Source organism: Heloderma suspectum, chromosome 1 (genome assembly GCF_057233095.1).
Source record: "Heloderma suspectum isolate Gila_16-S chromosome 1, 16-S_ref, whole genome shotgun sequence".
In the NCBI taxonomy this organism is placed as follows: domain Eukaryota; kingdom Metazoa; phylum Chordata; class Lepidosauria; order Squamata; family Helodermatidae; genus Heloderma; species Heloderma suspectum.
In genome coordinates, this window is record NC_139458.1 from 388,629,786 (window position 1) to 388,646,556 (window position 16,771).

At 45.6% G+C, this 16,771-nt stretch overlaps 1 protein-coding gene across 3 annotated transcripts in view; it reads left to right on the top strand.

Moving 5' to 3' along the window:
• The window catches only part of TOGARAM2 (TOG array regulator of axonemal microtubules 2), a 121,175-nt gene that overhangs the window by 20,975 nt on the left and 83,429 nt on the right, over nucleotides 1-16,771 (top strand). For all 3 annotated transcript variants that reach the window (XM_084828603.1, XM_084828605.1, XM_084828604.1), the window contains 4 exons: nucleotides 654-787; nucleotides 3,121-3,255; nucleotides 5,615-5,893; nucleotides 9,873-10,105. In XM_084828603.1, the coding sequence (XP_084684729.1) occupies nucleotides 760-787; nucleotides 3,121-3,255; nucleotides 5,615-5,893; nucleotides 9,873-10,105 (675 nt within the window). In that variant the 5' untranslated portion in view covers nucleotides 654-759. The remainder of the gene's footprint in view (nucleotides 1-653; nucleotides 788-3,120; nucleotides 3,256-5,614; nucleotides 5,894-9,872; nucleotides 10,106-16,771) is intronic.

The following is a 16,771-nucleotide window of genomic DNA, read 5'->3' on the forward strand; positions in this document are numbered from 1 at the left end:
CCTCGGATCCAGGAATCCGAACTATCCTATGGTCCCCCAGATGCTGTCTAGGGGCCATAGGATTGCTCTCTCCATTTGCAATTTTTGGCCTATCTTTTTAATATTAAAACATGCAAGAGTGCTTAAAGGCATGCGAGTGCAAATTAAAATGGATTTAAAACATACATGGACACTGCTTTTCTAGTTTTTTCAGTCAGTGCGATCTCATCACCATGCTGTTGTTTTCCAGTTTATTTTACTCTTCTGCTGAAATAATTATTGCAACAGTGCTTTCACACGTCCATCCACTTACTTGGGGAGATCCAGCCATCACAAGTAAGTTTCTTCTCCCTTGCCAGTTCTACGTTTTGATAGGGCAGGGACTGCTCACCACTGAGGCCGACCCTGTCCTGCTCCGTCTTCACCCATACAAATGTGTCCTTAACAAATGCGCAGATATGCCTTTGTAGCAAGATAAAAACTCATGCTGACAACTTCATACAAGATGGTGTTTGAATTTTTTTCTTCTTACATGGAGATTATTCCTTTGTAGGAAATGGTTAATGTACGAAGCAGTACTTACTATTTAACTAGGAGCTCAAGAATTCCATTGGCTGACAAAATGTAAGAGAATATCAAGCCTGATAATGATGTTTGTGTTGTTTTCTCTGCAGAATGTTGGATGTACTGGGAAAGAAGAAACCGCAGCCGTGGGATCAGTAAAAAGAAATTAACCAGTCGTCTCTTCGCTGTAGAGGTATCCTGGGTCCCTCTGTACACATGGCCACACATGATGATTTTACAGCTGGTAAATATCTGGCATAAATTCCTTCCTTCCCCTATTCATATCTGAAGCTCTCTACTAGATTATCACATTCTTGGAGATAACGTTCATAAGATTGGTCTCTGAGGGGACATATGTACCCCAGAACATACACTGAAATTTTCTCCCCAGATCGTTCTATCATTGATAACAGCTACACAGAATCCCACAACAATTGGCATGTTAGGTAAAGCTACAAGAATAGCAGACCTCTCATGCAATGAGGCTTTCCTGACTTCTAGGATTGCCAAGTATCCTACTTTACAGAAGAGAGTCCTTTATTTCTGAGAGCTAGCAGAGGACAGTCTCCTATTTGAAGGTGTCCTCTTTTGGAAGGGCTGTCTGGTTTAAAGTCAGAGAACGATAAGGAGGGAGAGCAGCAGAGGCCTTGACATTTCCCATCAACATTTAGCACCTGAGCAGCCGACTGAGCAGGCACACAGGTCATTTTGGTCAGTCTTCTTCACTATGGTGAGATATTCTGTATTACTTTTAAAATTATATTTGTTATTTCTAAATTTGCACCTATACATATACATTTGCATATGTGTGTGTTATGCAAATTGATGTCCTATTTTGTCCTATTTTGGGGTGATGGAATTCCTCTTTTTTGGCAATGTGTAAGTGGCCACCCTCCTTCCCTGCAGCACCGGCACCCTCTGAAAATTCTCACCTGAGAGTTGGGAGATCTTCAGGAAAGGCTTTGGCTTGGAAAGGCTGCAGTGGGAGAGAACTGCTGAAAATAGAGATGGGGGGAGGCAGATTACCTGAGGGGAATAATAGTCACCCTATGTGCATCCAGGGTCTTGTGAATGATTCAGTATGATTTTAGATTGAAGGTCAACATGAGTTCAGTGAGCATGAAAAATCCCAACTCATCCCACCCAGCTCATATATGGACATGCAGCCTGTGCCAAAGTGCTCCACAAGGATACGAAAGTGTAAATATGCCATGTGTCATGTGGTCAGGGCTGGGCTGGGCTGGGCTGTAGGCCTCTGTCTGGAGCGAGCCGAGAGCCAGGAACCAGGAGCTGTGGGACCAGAGGAATAACCACAGAGGCAAGAACAAGGTCAATAAACCTTTGTTGCTCAAGCAAGGCTCAACTGGAACAGGAAGTGCTTGTATGCTCCTTCCTGCTCAGGAGGGTCCAATAATAAGCTTGTGTGGGTGGAGTTAGTGCAGCAGTTCATGGGGCAGTCACACACAAATTTGACAGTTCCTGACACAGTGTGAGCAAAGCGAAACATTTCTCTCTCAAAAATAAACAAACGAACAAACAACAACAAAACCCATTCCAAATCAGCCACAAGGAGCAACACTGGGTATGGAATAGCAATTTCTTTAGAAAGCTGTTGTTTATACATTCTGCACTTGGCTGCATCATCCCACAAAGGGGCTAACACAGAAAAGCCTTTTCAGACACACACACACACACACACACACACACACACACAGTTTTTTTGTACAATAAATGTGCATTTGTGACTCATTTGTTGTAGACATTCTAGGAAAAAAGAAAACCTTGCAAAATGTTGCCATGGGTGGCAGGATAGGGTGGCTTTACTGGTACATTCTGCTTTTTAGAAGGACTACATGAGTGTTCAGTGCTGGCTGGAGACATTTTGATGCCTGAAGTGGAGCACTAAATGGTGGCTTCCGTCCCCTCATGCTAAGGCCAACACTCTATAAGGTCTTGCTACACTGTTCAGACATCAGTGCCAACCTTTATTTATCCCCCTAAAGCAGGGGTGGGGAGACTGTGGCGTTCCAGAGGTTGTTGGACTCCAACTCCCATCAGCCCCAGCCAGCATGACCAATGGTCTGTGAGCTAGAGTTCAACAACATCTGTCTGCCACCTGAAGCAGCCCGCTTCGTTTTGCTTTATGGTAAGTCCAGTCCTGTGAGTGCTGCTCTCAGTCATGAGTGTTAGAGAACACGAGTATTGTCAATGTTGTTAATACAGCATAAGAAGAGTGCCGAAAGAAGTAAAAAATGAACAAACCAGTAGATACCAGCAACACTCGCAAAACCACATAGAAGTTGAAATCACAATGCTACTGGAAAAATAATTGCATTTTCTTCTTCCCAATATTCTTCTCCCCAAAATTCAGTTAGATACAATATTCTTAAAACAGAAGCACTTCTCTGAGGGAAGATATCTGGACCCCATGCAAGCAATTAGCAACAGTTTCACATCATATGATACGTGGTATAATAATCATTTGGGTGTGAGAATTTAGACATGTAGGGATTAGCAAATGGTTTCCCCCTCACCATCATGTTGTATTTACTCGTTGTTGTTGTTGTTCTTTCCAAGTTAAGTACCGAGCCCCTGTTGCGATATATTGTGGGAGCATTCCCAAAGTGAAACCTGGATGCAGGGCACTGAGAGGAGGGAGCGTCGATTCTAATTTGAAGCTCCACGGGACCAGATGGATGACGGCAGATGATGGTGAGGATGTTGCAGGCTAGGAGTGAATTGTGATCTAGGCTGGGTGTGACTTGTGATCTTGGTAGGGGTGAAACCCGACTTGTAAATAAGAAAATGGGGTAGCTAAATTTTTCTGATCTCCAGGAGAGGGATTTATTTGTCAGTACCCGATATGTATGCCTGTAGACTTGGAAGTAAGTCCTACTGAGTTCAGGGGCATTTACTCACAATCAGTGGAGGCTCGTGGCTCCAATGTCAGTGGGGTGGTGGATCTGCTCCAGGTTTGTCAGAACCAGTCAGAACTCTAAAGGAACTATTCAAGATGCTTCACATCTTTAGAGTTCTGATAGGTTCTGACTGAAACCCAGAGTGGATTCATGGCCCCACTGACATCGGAGCCACCAGCCTCCACTGCTCACAAGCTAACGTCAAAGCCCTTGCGGCCCTATAGGCAACAATCTTATACTCTGGCTTCAGTCAGTGAGCACTGTTGTCATGATAACAGCCTTCCTCAACCTGGTGCCCTCCAGATGTTTCAGACTTCAGCTCCCATCAGCCCCAGCCAGGATGGGCAATGGTCAGGAAAATGGGGAGTAGTAGGCCAAAACATCTGGAGATCACCAGGTTGAGGAAGGCTGCACTATGGGTGACACCTTATGAGAACCTGCAAGCATGGGGACCGTTAGACTTTTATATCGGGGGAAGGATATATATGGCAAATATATTGCAAGAGCAGGAAGACAGGCATGGCTAATCTGCTTCTCCTGCATGACTTTAAATAAACTCACTGGTGGAACTCAGCTCATGTCTCTAAGTCCCATGTAGCCATTGGCTTGGCAGCTACTTGATGGGGAGCCATACCTCAGTGGCAGAGCACATGCTTTGCATGCAAGAAGTCCCAGGTTCAATCCCCGACATGTCCAGGTAAGGCAGGAAAAAGCCCTGCCTGAAACCCCAGAGACCCGCTCCCAGTCAGTGTTGACAATACTGGGCTAGAATCATAGAATCATAGAATAGTAGGGTTGGAAGGGGCCTACAAGGCCATCGAGTCCAACCCCCCATGAGGGAGGCTAGAGGGACCCATGGTCTGAACCAGCAGAAAGCAGCTTCCTATGATCCTATGTACCAGGGAAAGGACGTGTATTGTTCTTGAAGAGACAATGGAATCTTTTCCTGTTTCTTGGAAAATGACATATTCAGCACATGCTCACAGGCATCATGTGGTTGGTTTTAATTTGTAGATTGCCGGTGTATAAAATGTGTCCAAAAAGGGATTTCTCCATCACAGGAGTTCTCTCGCTCCTCTTGCAATGGCCTTACAAATACTTAGATAGCCCATTAAGGTGACCAAATGCACAGGAGGACAGGATGAATAGAAGAGGAATCTCAGCAGATGCTGCCTCTCTAACCCTTGCATGACAAGCAACACTAGCCAGAATTCCTTTCTCTGCACTATTAGGAAGGATACAGGGGCCCCATTTTCCTTTTGCATCTGGTCTGGTGAGCCTTCCCCTCATAGCTCTGCCCATCTTGACCAAAAGGGACCACTTGTCTTGCTATGAACCTGCCTGAGTGCTAAGATCTGCAGAAGAGGCTGTCTTGGGGGCAGGGTGACCCACAGAGGGTCGTTTGTCAGCCCCAGGAAAGGGCTTTCCCCTATGTTGCCCGCAGACTACAGAATGCGCTCCCTCAAGAACAACAATTGGACTTTAGAAAGGGTGTGAAGACTCACCTTTTCAATTTAGTAATTTTTAATGTTTTAGGGCGTGATCCCATGCATGGTTACAGAAAAAAGTCCTGTAATTCCAAGCATTCCCCAGCCAGCATGGCTGGCAGGGGAATGCTGGGAACCATAGGACTCTTTCCTGTCTAAACATGCATGGGATTGTGCCCTGTTTTTAATGTTCTTGTTTTTATTGTTACTAGGTTTTATTGTTTTAGATTGTTGTACAGCGTCTTGATGGCTTTTTAGTAGATGAGGCGCTATTTATTTATTTATTTATTTATTATGACATTTGTATCCCACCTTTTTCCTCCCCTCTTGCAAGGAACCCAAAGTAGCTTACATGGTTCTCCTCCTCTCCATTTTATCCTCACAAGCACTCTGTGAGGTAGGTTAGGCTGAGAGTCAGTGACTGGCCCAAAGTCACCCAGTGAGCTTCACGGCCGAGTGGGGACTAGAACCCGGATCTCCCGAGTCTCAGTCCAACACTCTAACCACTACACCATAATGATGTTGATAATGATTATGATAATAACCAGCAATCTTCTAGTAACTAGAATCTAGTTCTCTGGAGAAGTAAACAGGTGGGCTAAGGTGAATTCCTCAACATATGGACTGGTTGAGTAACTGAGCCCTTCTCATTAAACTGCTCCACAGTATCTCTTCATTCGGTTTTAAAGAAGCAAGCATGTTTATGGGGAGGCAAAGGGGAACCTCTGTATATTTCCTCTCTGGAGAGCTGGGATAGCAGAAGCGGCCTTCCAAAGAAGAACACAGATAGCGTGGCCATGGGTGACCCTTCCCAGCTACCTGCAGCCCAGCCAAAACAGGATCCTAGTGAACTGGAGGCAAGCAGTGCAGCCATGGAGACTGCTCAGATCAAGGATAAGCTCAAGAAGAGGAGAATGTCTGAGGGCATACTTGCATCAAATAAAGGTATGGTGGATGCTGATTCTGATTAAAAAGAATGATGATGACGAAGAAGAAGATCATGACCTTCTTGAGCCTTTCTACACTAGGGTTTTTTGTGGGTCTTTTACATGATGGCGTCATCATCCAGGGCCCCTCCTGGGCTTTGCAAACATTTTAGGAGGTTTTTTTCCCCCCCTAATGAGGAAAGTCTGGTTAGGGATGGCGGAGAATTTCTCCCCGAAACTTCGGGGGGCCGAGCGCCAATGGGTTCGGCCCCCCGAACAAGTTTCGGGGAAAAATCCTCTGAACCCCCCCGCCCCCCGCACCCCCCCTGGGACGGGACTTACCTTCGCCGAATGTCCCTCCCGGCGGCGGGTCCGGCCGGCGGTTCGGCGGGTGTTCGCGCGGGGCGGGAGCGGCAGCCGGTCTTTTGACCGGCTGCCGCCGCCGCCATTGTAATAAAAGAAAAAACAAACAAACACCCCCTGATAGGCTACGTGACGATTAACGTAGCCTATCACGGCTAGATTTGCAAAGTCAGCCGTGATAGGCTACGTCAATCGTCACGTAGCCTATCACGGGTGACTTAAAAAAAAAAAAGCGCATACGGATAATGGCGGCCCCCATAGGGAGCCGCCATTCACGTTCCTTATTTGGTCGCTGTAGTCTACGTAAATCTTTACGTAGACTACGGCGAAAATAAGGGCAACGCAAATAGCGTTGCCCTTATTTTCGCCTTAGCGTTGCCTACGTAAATCTTTACGTAGACTACAGTGACCAAATAAGGAACGGGAATGGCGGCTCCCTATGGGGGCCGCCATTATCCGTACGCGCTTTTTTTTTTTTTTTAAGTCACCCGTGATAGGCTACGTGACGATTGACGTAGCCTATCACGGCTGACTTTGCAGATCTAGCCGTGATAGGCTACGTTAATCGTCACGTAGCCTATCAGGGGGCGTTTTTTTTTTTTTAACTTTCATGTTCGCGGCCGGGCAAGGCGGGAAGCCTCCTCCCCGGCCTGAATTTCGGCCGGGGCGAGGCGGGAAGCCTCCCCCCCGGCCTGAACTTCGCGGGGGGAGCAGCGAAGCGCCTCCCCCCCACCGCAAACATCCTTCGAGGACAGGTAAGGGACTTTCGTCCACCCCTAAGTCTGGTATTGTTTGTGAATGGTGATTGCACAATTCCACTATAGGACAGTACCACCTAGGACTTGTGTAATGGAACATAAGGAAAGGAAGAGAAAGAAAACCCACAGAAAAAAACACATGTGAAGGAGCCGATCTTAATCCTGCAAAGAATCTGGAAACGAGCCTCGGTAAAGTGGTGGGTTAAAAGCCTCATGTAGAAAAGCCCTTCATGTGAAGAGCTTTAAATCCACATAGCTTTCAACCTTACAACAATCCCTTTGGGTAGGCTGCTGTTATTCCCATTTTACAGATGGAGAACTGAGACTTACCCAATGGGGCCATGGGACTTGAACAATTGGTTCTTAGCTCTAAGGCTCAACACTGCATTAAAGTCAATGTTAAACTGAACAAATGCAGAATGGTTAAAATCTTACGTTGTTACATAAAACTAGGGATGTCAGAGAATTCCGCCATGGATCTCGGTGAGTCCGAATGCCAGTGCATTCGGCCCTCCGAAATCTGTGGTGGAACGGTCTGCCCCCCCGCGGATCTCCCCTGGGACGAGACTTACCTGGGGCGGATGTTCCAGGTGGCGGCGGCTCCGGCGGCGGCTTCGGCGGTGGCAGCTGAGGCGGCTGGTCTTCCGACCGGCTGCCGCCGCCACCATTTGCAGTCTGGAGGGTTTTTTTTTTTTACAGAGATGTGATAGGCTATGTAAAGATTTACGTAGCCTACCATGGCTGGGTTAAAAAAAAATGCATACGCAAATGGTGGCGGCTATGGCCGCCGCCATTTGCGTTCCTTATTTTTGGCTGTCTTAGTCTATGTAAATATTTACGTAGACTATGACAGCGAAAATAAAGGGGAACGCAAATAGCGTAGCAGGCGCTATTTGCATTCCCCTTTATTTTCGCCGTAATAGTCTACGTAAATATTTACGTAGACTAAGACTGCCAAAAATAAGGAACGCAAATGGTGGCGGCCGTAGCCACCGCCATTTGCGTACACGGTTTGTTTTTGTTTTACCCAGAGCCCTCCGCGGCCGGAAATCCGGCTGCGGACGGCTCTGGCCTGGGCCTGGCCAGCTGCTCCACTCCGGGGGGAGGAACGGATCGCCTCCCTCCCGTCGAGGATTCCGGAGGGAGGGATGGAACACCTCCCTCCCCTAAAAATAATCCGCAGAATGGTAAGTGACTTTCGTACATCCCTACATAAAACAGTCAACTGGTCTGGCAGCAGATGCCCACAAGGTGCTTGCATTGAAAACTGAATGTAATTCTCTAAGGTAGCCTACTCTGTCAGCCTTTTCAGCTGAAGAGTGGGGTAAAAATCCTTCAAATCAATCAATCAATAGTTAAAGTCAAAGACTTGTCCTGGATCAATGTGCTGTGAAGTGCAGGCTTGGTCACCAATATGCTAGTGGGTGATGCTATAACAGGGGGGTGATGAACTTCAGGCCTTTAGGCCAAATCTGGCCTGCTGGTTGGTATCTTGGCCTCACCCTTTAGCCCTGCTGCCTGATGAGATTATTTGGTAGTGAACTGATGCCTCCTGTTAGAAAGGCAATTAGCAGAAAATAACAAAAAGGCAAAATGGAATGAGCGTTTACCAGCCCCACATGCACACAGGCTATTTTAGCACAATAAGGGAGACCATACCCTTCTTTAGTGAAGAAAGGAAAACAGTTTTACTCACAAATGTTCTTGCATATACAATGCAGGTACAGCCTAAAGGTTCAAAAGAGTTTGTTCAGTCCAATTTTCTATTACATCAGCAGGAGTGGGAGAGCAAACATATGTGCTCCCAGAGATGGAGGAGGTCAGAGAGAGAGAAGAAAGGGAAGGAAGGGGAGGAGCAAAAGGAAGAAATCACAGGAAACCACATTGTAGGCTGCAGAGATCCTGAGGCTAGCTGTCAAAATTCCCATGAACTAACTAACTGCGACATTGCCCCTTTCCAGTAACTTACAGATGAGGTTGCAATATTCCCAGCACCCTCTTTGCATCTGGTCTTGCTCACCACTATGCAGCTCCCAAAAGCTTATCTGAAATTGAATTTGGCCCTTGGTTCTGAAAGAGATTCAATAGTGCTGTTATAATGCCATCAGCATATGCTACTTGAAGCCATGGTCTACATTCAGCCGCCCAGCACCAACCATTTCTAGCTCCAACAGCCAGGGCTGCTTCTCAACAATGTGACAACACAGTCTGGTCTGCCCCCATGGGTAGATGCAGTAAGGCACCACAACCAATCTCGGCTTCTTGGTGAAAGCACATACTTGTTGTTGCATGCACCTATTGCATTGCTGAGATGTACACACACAACGCTTTCAGATACACTTCAAAAATGTAATGCATGAAGCAGCCTTCATTGGTGTTCTGTTTCTAATTTTGGATGCCATCTAGCTATTGTAGGCGGGTGATCCACATCCACCACTAGATGGTGTCTCCTCTGGGTTGCCATCAAAAATATTTTAAAGCCACCTTTCCTCCCTCATTCCAACTAGAGGCATATGCCCACTTGCCACTTATCTCAGAGATAGGGAAACACTTGTACCATGGATCCAGTTCCAGGAGCCCACAATTGTTATAGGGTTTCCCCATCCTGGTAACATGCCTATATACCTGGCTGATGGAGAAGATTCTTGCAGGATGAGCATGGGGTATGCAATTTGCTGGAGAGGGAAAAGGCCCCTGCTGCTTTTTCTAAGGGCATCTTCCAGTTTTGCGGTTGTTCCCAAACAGATGTACAAACCTCTGATCATCCTTTGTGTGATCTACTCACTGTAGCTGAGAGATATTGAAGCTCAGAATTAGTCTGCAAGTATTTCCAGCTTGTGAAATGTCACATTCATTGTGTGTGTTGTGTATTTACAGGCTTGCTAGACTCTGCTGGTCCCAAGGGACTTGCTCTGAAACCAGCCATTTCCAGATCTGCTTCTCAAAGACTGCTGATCACTTCCAAACCCATGCCACCTATTCAGAGCATCCCCACTTCCCCAGAGACTATCGGAGCCCATGAAAGAGAGCAGAAAGTGTTGGAGAATGGCACAGACTGCTTGGGAGTTGGAGGCGATCACCCAGAGTCAACAGCAACAGACACCCAACAGGTAAAGTCAAATTAAGATGCTGATAAACAGCTTTGTTTGTGCCTGGAACATTTTTGCTTCTAGAAGGATATGGATTCCTCATTTTATGTTTCTATTATCAAAAAAATGAACAAATAAACATAATGTTTGTCACCCAACACAGTGCCCCTTCATGGATAACTGCCTTGTTGTGGCGAAGGGGCTTGCATAACTCAGTGAAGCCATAAACTATGCCGTGTAGGGCCACCCAAGACGGACAGGTCATGGTGGAGAGTTCTGACAAAATGTGGTCCACTGGAGAAGGAAGTGGCAACCCACTCCAGTATTCTTGCCAAGAAAACCCCATGGAACATATCACAAGGCTAAAAGATATGACGCCGGAAGATGAGCCCCTCAGGTCGGAAGGTGTCCAATATACTACTGGGGAAGAGCAGAGGGAATTTCCAAGTAGCGCCAGAAAGAGTGAAGCGGCTGGGCCATAGCTGAAAGGACACTCAGCTGTGGATGTGTCTGGTGGCGAAAAGAAAGTCCGATGCTGTAAAGAACAATATTGTTTAGGAACCTGGAATGTCAGATCAATGAATCAAGGTAAGCTGGAGGTGGTCAAACATGAGATGGCAAGATTGAACATTGACATCTTGGGAATCAGCGAACTAAAATGGACAAGCATGGGCGAATTTAATTCAGGTGACCATCATATCTACTACTGTGGGCAAGAATCCCTTAGAAGAAATGGAGTAGCACTCATAGTGAACAAAAGGGTGGGAAAAGCAGTACTGGGGTACAATCTCAAAAACGATAGAATGATCTCAGTACGAATCCAAGGTAAACCATTCAACATCACAGTAATTCAAGTCTATGCCCCAACCACTGAGGCCGAAGAAGCTGAGGTTGATCGGTTCTATGAAGACCTACATCACCTTCTAGAACTAACACCAAAAAAAGATGTCCTTTTCATCATAGGGGATTGGAATGCTAAAGTAGGAAGTCAAGAAATCACCGGGATAACAGGCAAGCATGGCCTTGGTGTACAAAATAAAGCAGGACAAAGGCTAATAGAGTTTTGCCAAGAGAACACGCTGATCATAGCAAATACTCTTTTCCAACAGCACAAGAGGCGACTCTACACATGGACATCACCAGATGGTCGATATCGAAATCAGATTGATTATGTCCTTTGCCGCCAAAGATGGAGAAGCTCTATACAGTCAGGAAAAACAAGACCTGGAGCTGACTGTGGCTCAGATCATGAGCTTCTTATCGCAAAATTTCGGCTTAAATTGAAGAATGTAGGGAAAACCACTAAACCATTCAGGTATGACCTAAATCATATCCCTGATGAATATACAGTGGAGGTGAGGAATAGATTTCAGGGATTAGACCTGATAGACAGAGTGCCTGAGGAACTATGGATGGAGGTCTGTAACATTGTTCAGGAGGCAGCAACTCAATCCATCCCAAAGAAAAAGAAATGCAAGAAAGCCAAGTGGCTGTCTGATGAGGCTTTACAAGTAGCTGAGGAAAGAAGGGAAGCGAAAAGCAAGGGAGAAAGGGGAAGATATATCCAACTGAATGCAGAGTTCCCGAGAATAGCAAGGAGAGACAAGAAGGCCTTCTTAAATGAACAATGCAAAGAAATTGAAGAAAACAATAGAATGGGAAAGACTAGAGATCTCTTCAAGAAAATCTGAGATCTCAGGTGAACATTTTGTGCAAAGACGGGCATGATAAAGGACAAAGAAGGCAGGGACCTAACAGAAGCAGATGAAATTAAGAAGAGGGGGAAAGAATACACAGAAGAACTATACTGGAAAGATCTGAATGTCCCTGATAGCCATGATAGTGCGGTCACTGAACTTGAGCCGGACATCCTAGAGAGTGAAGTCAAGTGGGCCTTAGGAAGCATTAGTAACAACAAAGTTAGCGGAGATGACAGTATTCCAGCTGAGCTATTTAAGATCCTAAAAGATGATGCTGTTAAAGTGCTGCACTCAATATGCCAACAAATTTGGAACACTCAGCAATGGCCACAGGACTGGAAAAGGTCAGTTTACATTCCAATTCCAAAGAAGGGCAACGCCAAAGAGTGTTGAAACTACTGTACAATTGCGCTCATTTCACATGCCAGCAAGGTGATGCTCAAAATCCTACAAGCTAGGTTTCAGCAGTATGCGGACCGAGAACTACCGGAAGTACAAGCGGGGTTTCGAAGAGGCAGAGGAACTAGAGATCAAATTGCCAACATTCGCTGGATCATGGGGAAAGCAAGAGAATTCCAGAAAAATGTCTATTTCTGCTTCATTGACTACGCTAAAGCCTTTGATTGTGTGGATCACAACAAACTGTGGTAAATTCTTAAAGAGATGGGAGTACCGGACCACCTTACCTGTCTCCTGAGAAACCTGTATGAGGGTCAAGAAGCAACAGTAAGAACCGGACATGGAACAACCGATTGGTTCAAAATTGGGAAAGAAGTACGACAAGGCTGTATATTATCACCCTGCTTATTTAACTTATATGCAGAGTACATCATGAGAAACACCGGTTTGGATGAATCACAGGTCGGAATTAAGATTGCCGGGAGTATTATCAACAACTTCAGATACGCAGATGATACCACCCTAATGGCAGAAAGCGAAGAGGATCTCAAGAGCCTCTTGTTGAGGGTGAAAGTGGAGAGTGCAAAAGCTGGTTTGAAACTCAACATTAAAAAAACAAAGATCATGGCATCTGGCCCCATCACTTCCTGGCATATAGAAGGGGAAGAAATGGAAGCAGTGACAGATTTTACTTTCTTGGGCTCCAAGATCACCGCAGACGGTGACTGTAGCCATGAAATTAAAAGACGTTTGCTCCTTGGGAGGAAAGCTATGGCAAATCTAGACAGCATGGTAAGAAGCAGAGACATCACCTTGCTGAGAAAGGTTCGTATAATCAAAGCTATGGTTTTCCCAGTAGTAATGTATGGCTGTGAGAGCTGGACTATAAGGAAGGCTGAGTGCCGAAGAATTGATGCTTTTGAACTGTGGTGCTGGAGAAGACTCTTATGAGTCCCCTGGACTGCAAGGAGGTCAAATCAGTCCACCCTAAAGGAAATCAACCCTGAGGGCTCATTGGAAGGACAGATACTGAAGCTGAAATATTTTGGCCACCTAATGCGAAGAGAGAACTCCCTGGAAAAGACCCTGATGCTGGGAAAGATTGAAGGCAAAAGGAGAAGGGGACAGCAGAGGATGAGATGGCTAGATAGCATCACGGATGCAATGAATATGGACTTGAGCACACTCCGGGAGAGATAGCTTTGATTAGATGGACCTTTGTCGGCAAGGTGATGTCTCTGCTTCTTACTATGCTGTCTAGGTTGGCCATAGCTTTCCTCCCAAGGAGCAAGCGTCTTTTAATTTCATGGCTACAGTCACCGTCTGCGGTGATCTTGGAGCCCAAGAAAGTAAAATCTGTCACTGCTTCCATTTCTTCCCCTTCTATATGCCAGGAAGTGATGGGGCCAGATGCCATGATCTTAGTTTTTTTAATGTTGAGTTTCAAACCAGCTTTTGCACTCTCCTCTTTCACCCTCAACAAGAGGCTCTTTAGATCCTCTTCGCTTTCTGCCATTAGGGTGGTATCGTCTGCATATCGGAGGTTGTTGATAATTCTCCCAGCAATCTTAATTCCGACCTCTGATTCATCCAACCCGGCATTTCTCATGATGTACTCTGCATATAAGTTAAATAAGCAGGGTGACAATATGCAGCCTTGTCGTACTCCTTTCCCAATTTTGAACCAATCGGTTGTTCCATGTCTGGTTCTTACTGTTGCTTCTTGACCCTTGTACAGGTTTCTCAGGATACAGGTAAGGTGGTCTGGTACTCCCATCACTTTAAGAATTTGCCACAGTTTGTTGTGATCCACACAATCAAAGGCTTTAGCGTAGTCAATGAAGCAGAAATAGACATTTTTCTGGAATTCTCTTGCTTTCTCCATGATGCAGCGAATGTTGGCGATTTGATCTCTAGTTCCTCTGCCTCTTCTAAACCCAGCTTGTACTTCCGGTAGTTCTCGGTTCGCATACTGCTGAAGCCTAGCTTGTAGGATTTTGAGCATCACCTTGCTGGCATGTGAAATGAGCGCAATTGTGCGGTAGTTTGAACACTCTTTGGCGTTGCCCTTCTTTGGAATTGGAATGTAAACTGACCTTTTCCAGTCTTGTGGCCACTGTTGAGTGTTCCAGATTTGTTGGCATATTGAATGCAGCACTTTAACAGCATCATCTTTTAGGATTTTAAATAGCTCGGCTGGAATACGGTCATCTCCGCTAGCTTTGTTGTTACTAATGCTTCCTAAGGCCCACTTGACTTCACTCTCTAGGATGTCCGGCTCAAGTTCAGTGACCGCACTATCATGGCTATCAGGGACATTCAGATCTTTCCTGTATAGTTCTTCTGTGTATTCTTTCCACCTCTTCTTAATCTCATCTGCTTCTGTTAGGTCCCTGCCTTCTTTGTCCTTTATCATGCCTGTCTTTGCACAAAACATTCCCTTGAGATCTCCAATTTTCTTGAAGAGATCTCTAGTCTTTCCCATTCTGTTGTTTTCCTCGATTTCTTTGCATTGTTCATTTAAGAAGGCCTTCTTGTCTCTCCTTGCTATTCTCTGGAACTCTGCATTCAGTTGGGTATATCTTCCCCTTTCTCCCTTGCTTTTCGCTTCCCTTCTTTCCTCAGCTACTTGTAAAGCCTCATCAGACAGCCACTTGGCTTTCTTGCATTTCTTTTTCTTTGGGATGGATTTCGTTGCTGCCTCCTGAACAATGTTACGGACCTCCGTCCATAGTTCCTCAGGCACTCTGTCTATCAGGTCTAATCCCTGAAATCTATTCCTCACCTCCACTGTATATTCATCAGGGATATGATTTAGGTCATACCTGAACGGTTTAGTGGTTTTCCCGACGTTCTTCAATTTAAGCCGAAATTTTGCAAGAAGCAGCTCATGATCTGAGCCACAGTCAGCTCCAGGTCTTGTTTTTACTGACTGTATAGAGCTTCTCCATCTTTGGCTGCAAAGGACATAATCAATCTGATTTCGATATTGACCATCTGGTGATGTCCATGTGTAGAGTCGCCTCTTGTGCTGTTGGAAAAGAGTGTTTGCTATGATCAGCATGTTCTCTTGGCAAAACTCTATTAGCTTTTGTCCTGCTTCATTTTGTACACCAAGGCCATGCCTGCCTGTTATCCCGGTGATTTCTTGACTTCCTACTTTAGCATTCCAATCCCCTATGATGAAGAGGACATCTTTTTTTGGTGTTAGTTCTAGAAGGTGTTGTAGGTCTTCATAGAACCGATCAACCTCAGCTTCTTCGGCCTCAGTGGTTGGGGCATAGACTTGAATTACTGTGATGTTGAATGGTTTGCCTTGGATTCGTACTGAGATCATTCTATCATTTTTAAGATTGTACCCCAGTACTGCTTTTCCCACCCTTTTGTTCACTATGAGTGCTACTCCATTTCTTCTAAGGGATTCTTGCCCACAATAGTAGATATGATAGTCACCTGAATTAAATTCGCCCATGCCTGTCCATTTTAGTTCGCTGATTCCCAAGATGTCGATGTTCAATCTTGCCATCTCATGTTTGACCACCTCCAGCTTACCTTGATTCATTGATCTGACATTCCAGGTTCCTAAACAATATTGTTCTTTACAGCATCGGATTTTCTTTTCGCCACCAGACACATCCACAGCTGAGTGTCCTTTCGGCTTTGGCCCAGCCGCTTCACTCTTTCTGGCGCTACTTGGAAATTCCCTCTGCTCTTCCCCAGTAGCATATTGGACACCTTCCGACCTGAGGGGCTCATCTTCTGGCGTCATCTCGTTTAGCCTTGTGATACATTCCATGGGGTTTTCTTGGCAAGAATACTGGAGTGGGTTGCCATTTCCTTCTCCAGTGGACCACATTTTGTCAGGACTCTCTGCCATGACCTGTCCGTCTTGGGTCGCCCTTCACGGCATAGCTTATGGCTTCATTGAGTTACGCAAGCCCCTTCGCCACAACAAGGCAGTGATCCATGAAGGGGATTTTGTTATAGTGTGGCGTAAAAACAACATCAGTTAATCCCTGAACATTTGCCCAGCTGGCTGGGTTGGATGGGAGTGGAAGTCCAGCAATATCTGGAAGGCCACTGGGTCCCCACCATCTATGGCAGGGGTGGGAAACGTTGGCTCCCCAGATGTTGTTGGGCTAGAAGTCCCATCCAACCCAGCTAGCTGGGCAAATGCCATGCTGGCTGAGGCTCATGGAAGTGGAAGTCCAGAAACATCTGGAGGGCCTGTTAGTTTTTCTGCATCAATCTGTGAATTATTTATTTATTTTTTTACAAAAATTCATTATGTTTGAATTCCCCCCTCCCAAATACACATTTTTGCACACATTTTAACCTAAATATGCATTTTTGTATGTGTTTTTGGTATATTTTTTGAGCCAAAAACAGTATTGGAAAATTCAGAGAAGTGTGAAAATCATAGGATAATTGTGTTCTGATCTATGTATTATGTGTAAAAGAGAGGGAGAGAAGGACGAATGGTGTTTTGAATGGCCTAGTAGCTGCAGAAGCAGAGTCAGGGGTTAGACTTGATAGCCAAGGTGAAACACATTGGTCCCACTGCAAAGCTATTATTGCTCATGGTCTT